This window comes from Ciconia boyciana, chromosome 6, assembly GCF_034638445.1.
Source record: "Ciconia boyciana chromosome 6, ASM3463844v1, whole genome shotgun sequence".
NCBI classification, from domain to species: Eukaryota; Metazoa; Chordata; class Aves; order Ciconiiformes; family Ciconiidae; genus Ciconia; species Ciconia boyciana.
Window position 1 is genome coordinate 18,431,933 of NC_132939.1, and position 10,257 is coordinate 18,442,189.

A 10,257-nucleotide genomic window follows, 5' to 3' on the forward strand; every position below is an offset into this window, starting at 1 on the left:
GTTCTGCTGCATCTGCTAATAGCTGTGTCTAGGAACTATTAGCAGCTCTTAGGTGCTATTTTCTCCTCTACCTTTTCAAAAAATATGTGGCCAGTAATATTTAAGGGGGTTAAAAGGAGCATATCTGTTTTCTCCATGTATATTTATAACCTTGCATATGCTCTTCCCAAGGTGGATGGGAAAGATTTTGGAAGCTTTACTCTAGGGATCATTAAATTTGGTCTGTTTTGCCTGGGTAGCTGTACTCGTGTAGAGGTTTGGGGCTGAAGAGGCCAGGGGGGCTTGAGTGAGGTGCAGCCAAACCAATTTGCTGGTGCCATGGTACCAGGTGAGCAGGGCTGGCCAAAGGTCAGCATTTCCCTGCCGAGAGGCGCGATGTGCTCAGGAGGGGTGGCCAGAGGGTTTGGGTCACAGGAGGCCGTTCTCAGAACCACAGCACACCTGAGAAACTCCCTTGTCCTCAGATGAAAGCTACTGGCTCTTTGGAGTTGCTCCCTGGGTCATCTTCTACCAGTGAGCTGCATCTCCAGAGGCGCGGATGTACTTATGACCCTCTCCACTGTTAGCAGCTAACCCAAAGGTGATGGAAACCGATGGGTAGACCCAGTTGGTTACACTGGGCTTTGGGTTACACCCTCCGTTTTATGAATCAACCCTTTGTGCTCTAAGCAGCAAGATAATGTCCCTGGCCTGGAAAAGCCTGGAAAATTGTGAAATCCGTGGTCCAGCAGGAGTGTCTCCCTTGGGCCCAGTGGCTAGTGGGACGATGGGAATCGCTCACATGCCCTGCACCCAGGCAGCCACCTGGATTAGTTTATAGAAGCAGCTGAGATTACTTGTATCGCAGTGAGTGGCTCTCTTCTCTGCTTGCACAAGGCCCCTTTTGAAGCAAGGGCATCTCTCATTGTGTGGCTCCAGATAAGCCGCAGAGCCTCACCCTTTGCTATAGCAGCCCTCTCTCCCCCTGAGCCCACAGCGGCTGCCCCACCTGCCACATATCTCTGCAGGCATCGCAGGATTTGGTTGCAAGCATTCCCATGATTAAGCACCCTCCTCGGTGCCAGGTTCACCTCCCCGCCCTTCATCTCACACCAGTGCCGCTGGTGGGGCGGTCATACGCTGCCACTCCACGCGTGCTTGGACATGCCAACGGGAGCACAGCTGCTGGAAACCACACGAAGACAAGGAGCACTGAGGATGCCAGCTTCCCTGCTCTGTGCCACAATGCCGGCTGCTACTGCATCCTGCACAGGGAGTGGAGCAAAGCCTGGAGGGGGCAATCGCTGGGCCCTTGGGGGTCCCCATTTCCCCATGCCGAGCAAAAAGCTACACCTCTGTAGCTCAAACAGCCCATGTGCTTGAATGCATTGCCCCAGCTACACATCCCCAACTACCAGTGGCCATACTGGGGCACCTCCCAGGGGCTGGCCACCCCCAAAAGCCACTCTTGGGGGTGCAGACCCCTCCGGGTGCCTCAGGGCCGTGTTTTGGCAGGCTGGTGACGCAGCACAGGGGTGCATTGGCAGCTGGTGCCTCCTCCAGGGCTATTTGTTTCACAAGCCACTGAATTCGCTCTCCAGGGAAAAGGAGGCACGCAGTCACTGCTGCATTGCTGTGCATTGCACAGTGTTTGGGGCAACACACACCCGGGGACAGGCAGAGCAGCCCCAGCAGTGGCTGCTGAGTGTGAGAGCAGTGGCAGGGACGTGGGTGGCTTTTCAGGGTCCCCGGGTGCTCTCCGAGAACTCGCTCACCTCCAGACCTGACCTTTGCTGTCATCAGTAAAACCTGCACAAACTTGTAATTGTTAACTAGTTCCCCCGTAGTGGGCTTGTTATTTTTTCAGGACAGGGTTAGAAAATGCTAGACATCTACAGTAGTAAAGATTTTACTGTGCTGGCAACGGACTGTAAAACTTGATTACATGACACTGGGGATTGCCTAAACCTCATTCTCACTGATGCAACTGCTTGGGGTCGGGGGGATGTGAGTGAGGGAGGTGGCTTTGAGTCACGTCCGGAGGTGGTTTAGCACGAAGGGCAGGAGCCAGGAGCAGCCCACTCCCACCCAGCTGCTCCCATCCTTCGGCCAAGTGAGCCCAACATGGAGCTGAGGGGTCACGGGAGGCACATGTAGCCAAAATGATGGATGAGCATTTGGCCTGTCACTGCCTAATCACATGAAAAATCATGGGGAATCCCAACCTGGAAGGAGTGAGCTGAGATTTTTCTGTAGAAAAAGCTTTCCATCGAGAAATGGGCTCCCCTGTTGGCCCCCTCTCTCTCAGTTCACTGCTGACATGGGAGTTTTCCCTCTAAGACAAAACTTTCTGCAGTTTATATCCATTTTATATCCATTTATATGACTGCTAGCATTTTTCATATTCCAAAGGACCATTTATGGTAAGAAAATACGGTTTCCAATAAATAATCAAAGTGATCATATTTTGGAACGGGAAAAAAAATCATAGTAGGAAACTTCTGAAAAAATATTGGCCTGTGCTGAACTTTGAGCCAGCGTGATATCTTTTTTCCTTCCAATAAATCTTCTGGCTTATTTCTGCAACCAAACTACAGCAAGCCAAGAGGGATTCCTGACCGCTTGGGTACAGTCAGCCTATCCCCTGCTGGGGCATGCTGCAGAAATGCCACGAGCTTTTTGAAGCTACCTCCAGGATTTGGTTAGCCAAGAGTAAGAGAAACAACAGATTAATAACATGGCACTTCCAACACAAAATAAACTAGCTTTTTTTGCTATATCAGTGGGGTAAGCCCCAGGGAAGGGGGAAGCCTAGCAGGGAAGCTACCCAGAAGGGAGAAGATAGTGGATAGAGGAGCCTCCTTACAAAGTCCCACTGTCAATAAAACATGAGTTCAGGTGAGCTCAGGTAACATTCAAAATTGCAAGAGGGAACACCCTAAATGGCAAATCTCAGCATGTGATTAACCTGGGGTACACGCTGCTCTAAAGCCTTTCCAAGGCGACCACTGGACTGAGGTCCATTGGATCTCACGCACTGTGGTGACTGCAGGAAAATGACTGCTGAGGGGATCTGTAGGGTAATTCTGCAAGTTGTCACCTTCGTGTGAGATGACAGGTGGGGCATCTCCTGCTCTGCCAGGTGGGGTATCTCCTGCCACTCCTGCTCTGGAGGAAGTGTGAGTGGCACAAGGCTTCTGCTCCTGGCTTTGACAACCTACTTAAAATGGGGTAAAATGCTGGGGTTTATCCTGTGTAGCTGCTAATTCCCCATCTTCTCCCAGTAGAAAGAAGTAAGTGAATGTCCTGTACTCATATCTTGCTGAAACATGAGACCCTCTTCATGGGTATACCACTAGGTCATTCAAGTACATCCAATATCTTTTTTGAGGGGGAGACAGAGATAGTGTTACGCATTGTGCAGAGATGCTATTAACTGTAGTTGAGCATCACAACTTGGATTTATTAGCAGGAGGCCGAAAGACCTACATGGCAGGGGATGTAACTGATAACCTTGTCTTGCATCTGTTTGAGCAAATGAGTCCCGTCCCTGTACACTCATCAGAGATTTAGCACTTCTCGTGAACCTTTTTGCAATCGCAGTCATTTAGCAAACATATGATACTTCACACTTAAAGCCACGATGTGGGCATATGGGACTTCCGACCTCCTAGATGCTGATGGACGGAATTGCTTTGGCTACTCAAGAAATCAAGGGTCTGGTTTAAGTCTCAAGGCATTCTGCTCATTTTGGTGAACTTCCTTCTGATTTATACTGTGTATGGAGAATCAGGCTTATTCTAGGTTAAACAAGCAGCAGAGTTCAAACAGATGAAATGTCTCCTTTTCAGTGGTGCTGAGCACCTGTAGTCTCAAAATTTAGGGCAATGGGAAGTTTGAAGGTCATCTCATCCCCAGCATTTAAAATGGGTCTTTTCAGGCAGAAAAAAAAAGTATACTTTAAGCAGAAAAAGGTACAAGCATGCTATTGGTGGCAGAAAAGTTGAGCACAGAGGTATCCGAAAAATGGGGTAACACTGTGAAAGAGAGAGCGAGCTAGATCTGTTGCCAGAATTAGATCCATGAAAGGCAGTGGGCCACCCCTGGCCCATCATCTCCTATTAAAAGCAAACTGACCAGCCAGAATGGAGATAATCAGCTATGTCCCGATTTTCACTGGGATTTACCAGAAATCTTCCTTGGTGTCGAAGACACAATTTCGGGCAGAGCCCCAGAGAGAAGAGCTGAGGTGCTCAGAGCTCTCACCTGCAAATGGCAGAGATGGAGTCCCTGCTCTACTTGATCCCAAACAGGAATTTGAAGGGGCACCTGGCAGATGGAGGGGACCTGCCTTTCAGTGAGCAAAGGGGGAAAGGCTTATTTTTTCACATACAAAATTTCAAATGCTCTAACTCTGGGCCCACACTGAGCTAAAATGACCACCCAAGGTCTCCTGCAAAATGCAGATGTTATTCCTCCCCCAGCTCAAGCCGTGGACACGTGTCTCTCGCTGTATGCCGCATGGCCAGTGAGCGGGGCCGCAGATAGCCTCAGCACAATAATGTGTTTTCCTTCCTCTAACACCTGACAGTAGCATGGTCTCACTGACAACTTGGTCCCATCACTGCATACTTTCCAAGGTGATATTAATCAAACAGATTAACATGTTTGCCTTTAATTTTACATTTTAGAAACAGCTGTTGAGTCACCTCAATGCCAGCAGTGCCTATTGCCAGCATTAGTGTCATTAGTAATTATTGCAGCTGTAATAGCACCATTATCTCCTGCTAAAAGGGTCACTGATGGCTCAGGACAGAGCTTCAGGGAAGCAAAAACAGGTTGATGAAATGAGATGGAAACTGCAAATTGTTGCTTCTATCTTAACTTGCATAAAGACTTGTTGATACTACGTAGAGGGAAATTAATGTGCACAAGCAGCAAAAATTTTGGCTAGAGTGTCATCGAGGAGGTGGGGCTCATGCTAGCTCTTGTGTCACTTGGGCTAATGTAAAGCGTATAAATATGGGAAAGAGAGAATGGGGATATTACCACCAACCAACCAGTCTTCATCTCTCAGAGCAAACTTCTCTCCATCTCTTTCTGCCGCTTCTTTGGGTAAGTGTGATTGCTGCCCTTTTAGCTTCTACCTGTTTTGCAGAGCTGTTTTCTTAAGTTGATGTAGCTGGTGGTGACAAGTGCTGGCTTGCTAGTCCAAGAAAATGAGGTCTCCTCAGGTCTTTGAGCACATTGTGTTGTTTTGGGGCCATTGTCATAATGAACAGCCCCTTCTGACTTGGAAGAGAGAGTTTTTCCTCTGACGGTGTCTGCTGATCTCAGCTCTCCTGGGCATGTGCGCTACAGGGCTCAGTGGGATGGCTCTTCCAGTCTAGTTTGGCCTTTTGGAGGAAGACAGCAGGGAGGCCAGGACTGATGTGAGTATGCAGATGGAGATGGACTTCTGGTTAGAATCATTAGTCATTTACTGTGACTCGTAAAGCCTGATGAAGAAAGCTCTCCTTCCCTCTCAAGCTAGGGCATCTTTAGAAGGTCCATCTGCTACTCTGGTCTCATTTTCATGCCAAAGGAGCTGAAGGACAAAAGATTCTTGATGACAACCTATTTCTCCCTCCTAGACCTCCCTGTGTCTCCTCTGCCTCTTAACCCTAGGCCTCACCCTGCTCACCATGGCTCTCTGGATCCAATCGCTGCCTCTCCTGGCCCTTCTCGCTCTTTCCAGTCCTGGGACCAGCCACGCAGCTGCCAACCAGCACCTCTGCGGCTCCCACTTGGTGGAGGCTCTCTACCTGGTGTGTGGAGAGCGGGGTTTCTTCTACTCCCCCAAAGCCCGACGGGATGTTGAGCAGCCTCTAGGTAAGTCAGGCTGACCTTGAACACAGTCATATGCTATGCAATGCAAAAGACAACAACCTCCTATCTTTGACAGTGACACCAGGAATGTCCTTGATGGGGAATGCCAGGAATACCTTTAACATACCAACAGCATCACATTGCCAATGAAAAGCTCTTCAGGTTAAAAAGGCAGATGGGAGGGCAGGCAAGGAAAGCGGATTTATGAGGCAAAAGGAATTGTGGCTGAAAGCTCAAACTTTTCTATTTCTTTGTGTGGCCATTACACCAGCCTGGGAGTGTTCATAGAAAATAAAGGTGGAAAGAACCCAGGAAGCCTCCTTCTGCCCCAAGACAGGATCAGTTGTCCCCATGCTATTCCTGACCCATGCTTGTCTAGTATGTTCATAAAAACCTCCAGTGAGGAAGCTTCTTCTGCCTTCTGAAACTGCCTGTTCCCATGCTTACCTGACCTTCTTCTTGAGTGCTTCTTCCCAATATTTAACCTGAACATCCCTTCCTGTAAATTATTTCTTGTCTTCTCCATAGTGCACAGGGGGAAGAGTCTACTCCTTTCTTCTTTATGGCTGCTTTTCAAAATATTTGAAGACTGTTCCCATGTCTAGTTTTAACCTGCTCTCAGCTAAATAGCCTCTACACCCCCCCACTATCTTCTTAAGTCATATTTTCTGGATCTCTGTCCATGCAAATTGTTCTGCATTTGGTCCGCATCCTTACTGACTGGTGATGCCTGGAGAAGTGCACAGGACGCCAGCTGAGGCCTTGCCAGTGCCAAGCAGAGTGAGCAAACTGGAAAAATTATATTGCATGTTTTTCACACCATGTTCCTGCCTACACAGGTGGTTTGCCTTTTTCAAAGCTGCACTGCACCTGTTGATTGATAGTGATTACTGTCTCCTTTGGATGCCTTGGCCCTTTCTCAGGTGGATCGGCAGTCCTTGAAGGACTGCTACCACAGTCACACCTTCATCCTGCATGTGCAACGCAGTCTTCTTGCCTACCTTTAGCATCTTTCACATTTCTTACTGAACAGCACCCCATCTTTTGTGTATTTCTATAGTTTCAAAGGTAATTCTTAGTACTAATCTTGCCCTTCAAGAGGCTTGCAGCCCCCACAGCTTTATATTGTCTCTTATTTCATGGTGGTGAAATGCTGGTGGAGCTGCTTTGGTTCCTGTCCTTAGGATTCCTGCACTACTGACGAGTGCAAGGGCTGGGAGGCAGGAGGAGATGATACCCTGCCTGCACACCCTTGGTGCCGGATCACTGCCCCTGGTCCAGCACTCTGTGTCTGCATGGCACTGCAGGTGGGATGAGGCAGTCAAGAGAGCTGGTCTTCAACATGGTGTTTGTATCTAGATGGGGCCAGGACCTGTAATGCTCCAGCTGTAATGCAAGGATGTTGTCTCTCCTGGAGATGGGTATCTGCAGTTCCTCTCAGCTTTAGCTCCTCTATGAATCCAGCAAGTACACTCTCTCTTCTGTCTTCCAAGCTACTAATGGAGACTTTGAATAGATGCAGAAGAGAGCCCTGCCAAATCCCAGTCATTTCAACCCTCTTCTTTCAAGATGGACCATTACTTAACCTCCCCTGACTACAATACGCCTCTCCCACCAGTTCTCTTCCCATCACACACTGGTTTCATTTGTATCTGATTCCTTCTCCTGTGTATGCAACCATCCCATCAAATAGTCTTAGAGGTCTTTGGAAGGTGAAACAAGGTAATGTCATAGCAGGGGGGTTGCCATGATTTGTTTTGAATGGCCAGCTGGGCTGTTAGTTGCTCCCTTCTCTGATGATTTGTTCCTGAAGACCACCACGAATGGGTTGGAAGTTTTGTTCGCCAATTCCCTAAATACTGTATTGTGAATTTCATCAGGGCCAACCAGTTTGAAAGTATCTGAGGACATCTTGTTCCAGGATTTTTGCCTGAGCCTCCACCTCTTTGTCACACAAGCTGGTTGTGTTTAAAGTCTGCTTATAGCTGGCTTGAAGGATGAAGACAAGTAAATCACAAAACGTTGACTAGTTACTTCCTCTTCTACTTGATGTTGGACTTAAACCTTTCCTAAATTTTCCTCCTAGCACATTAGCATAATGATTTCTTGTTACTCTTGTGCCTCATTCATTGCATCACGCTTTGGGGACTTGGGGATTTTGCATCTTGTGCTGTACTTTCATATTGCCCTAGAAACCTCATCTCGTTCTTGCTTTCCAGGCATTTTCTTTTTGTTGTTAGGGCCACTTTTCTTCCTACAGGAAAAAACACTGTTTTATTTACCATTTTCTATATTTTCATTGGGCAACTAAAACCTGAACAGTTCTGTCCACAAGTTTGCAAGTTCCCACCAGCAAATGAGATATTCTGTTGAGTTTTGTCTGTATCCAAATACGCCAGTTCATCATTCCTTCTAAAAATGCGTCCCCAGCTGTGAACGTGGACACACACAAATGCTTTTGCCTTTGGCTCGAGGCTACATCCAGGCAGGCAACAGGAGCAGGCTGTTCAGGACCAGCTGGGAAATGCATCCAATTCAAGGACTGGACCGTCCTTGCAATCCTATGGACATCCCAGTTGTTTGCCCAGGCTCCCAGAAGAGTGGGTAACTGCCCAAGAGGGGTTGCAGTCCCAAGCAACTCATCTCTCTGGAGCAGACCAGCCCATTTTATCATCTTATTTACTAGCTGCTCACCCCAGGGAGGGTGCAGGGTCTCTCTGCTTCTCCACATGCCCGCCTCAATAAAGCCCCTGTATCTCCTTGTCCCTCACACTGCTGATATCCACTCAGCTTGGCTCCTTCAAAGCACCACAGGATTATTTTGGGAGAGGAAACACAGAGCCCGAAGGTGCTACAAGCAGCATCAACCCGGGGAAACCTTTGCAACTCCCTCCCCATTTTCCAGCCAACTCTGTTTTAAAAATCTGGTGTCTGCAGAGAGGGTCTCCATGGGGCTCAACAGCCAGGGCTGATGTTGTGTGATGTCCCACAGCTTATCTTTTTCTTCCCTGGCAGTGAGCGGTCCCTTGCATGGTGAGGTAGGAGAGCTGCCCTTCCAGCAGGAGGAGTTTGAGAAAGTGAAGCGAGGGATTGTTGAGCAATGCTGCCACAACCCGTGCTCCCTCTACCAACTGGAAAACTACTGCAACTAGCAGCGAGGCCAGCGGTGGGGAGCTTGCGGGACGCAGGCAGAAACACGCACTTACGCTACTGCACCTTCAAAGCAATTGAATAAACGTTGTGGATCTATTTGAAGGACTGTGCTGGTTCATGCGTCCATGTCTTGGGGAGGGGGCACTGATGTTTACTTTAGGGTGTCATTGTCTGTGCTCAGGTAAGGAAGTTTTAAAAGGTCCTGGAACCACCCATCACATCACACTATCCTTCTGCTGTCCAAGTGAACTCCCTGGGAGGGAGGGAGGAGGACTATGCAGCGCCAGAGTGGGTACGCAGAGCACCCGGTGCCTGGGGGATGAGGAGGAGAGGGCAGAGAGGTTTGAATGAGATTTCTCTTTCTAGGGAAACGTTACAGGGAAATATCTGTGACAGTGTCTTGCTGATCAACTTCCTGCAGTTCACAGCCCAAATATAGTGAGGCAGCTGGGAGACCGAACTTCCTCATCTGCGTAATGGAAACAGTTCAGATTAAGCAAAGAATTAAGTCACCTATGAATTGTACCCACAAAAATCGTGGATGACCGCCATGACCAATTTAGAAAGTGTGTCCAGTTCTCCCTTCTGCTTGTCAAAGGCCCAGGCAGAGTCCCTGCTGTGGGACATGCTTGTCGTTCACAAGTATTTGACAAATCATGTGCAGAAAGTGGATTTCATCCAAAAGGAGTTTTGAGTGTATTGGCCAAGAGCTGGGCATTTCAGGGTTGCTGCAAACCTCTTTCAAGTATCTGGCCCCAAAATCGCCACTGTCTGGGAGGAAAAGCTGCCATGGCAATGCCAGCTGGCTGGGGTGGCAGAGAGTATGGGGAAGGGTCACGTCCCCTCTGCTGAGGGACTCCCGTGCCAGTGTAGTAGAAGATATGCAGGAGGTCCCCATGGGACGGGCGCAGCCTGGCAGAGGTGGCAGCAGTGGCCAGGGCTGCATTTTGCTGGTGGCAGATTTTGAAAGCTGGTCTGAGAGGAGGCTGTGGTTTTAACAGCCTCTTTTCCCAAACCAGATCCAACTGCCTCCATTGGAGCTGCACAGATGGAAGCTGCCATCTCATCCCTGCAAGGACACGTTGCTCCCGCTCCTATCATGAGCACAAAACTGGTAAAACCACTGCAAACTGAAGGGCTGGAAGAGCAGCCAGAGGAGCTGCTGAGAAGAAGACACAGCCATAAAATAGGAAATCAGAAAGCACCAGCGATTCCCCGCAGTGACCCTCCATACGGGCTCCCTTGATGCATCCAAGA

The 10,257-nt window shown here is 48.8% G+C and overlaps 1 protein-coding gene across 1 annotated transcript; it reads left to right on the forward strand.

The window, feature by feature from the left end:
* The first annotated feature begins 5,015 nt into the window (after positions 1 to 5,015).
* Positions 5,016 to 8,999, forward strand: INS (insulin). Its single transcript, XM_072865782.1, has 3 exons — positions 5,016 to 5,094; positions 5,647 to 5,850; positions 8,863 to 8,999. Exons 1-3 carry the CDS (start codon positions 5,016 to 5,018, stop codon positions 8,997 to 8,999), a joined length of 420 nt encoding a protein of 139 aa, XP_072721883.1.
* The last annotated feature ends 1,258 nt before the right edge of the window (positions 9,000 to 10,257 follow it).

Bases quoted from the DNA above. Each gene is read 5' to 3' on its own strand.
- INS (XM_072865782.1), top strand. From the start codon at position 5,016: ATGGGGATATTACCACCAACCAACCAGTCTTCATCTCTCAGAGCAAAC. The intron at 5,095-5,646 runs GTAAGTGTGATT...TCTTAACCCTAG, and splicing joins TCTTTCTGCCGCTTCTTTGG to GCCTCACCCTGCTCACCATG. The intron at 5,851-8,862 runs GTAAGTCAGGCT...CTTCCCTGGCAG, and splicing joins GGATGTTGAGCAGCCTCTAG to TGAGCGGTCCCTTGCATGGT.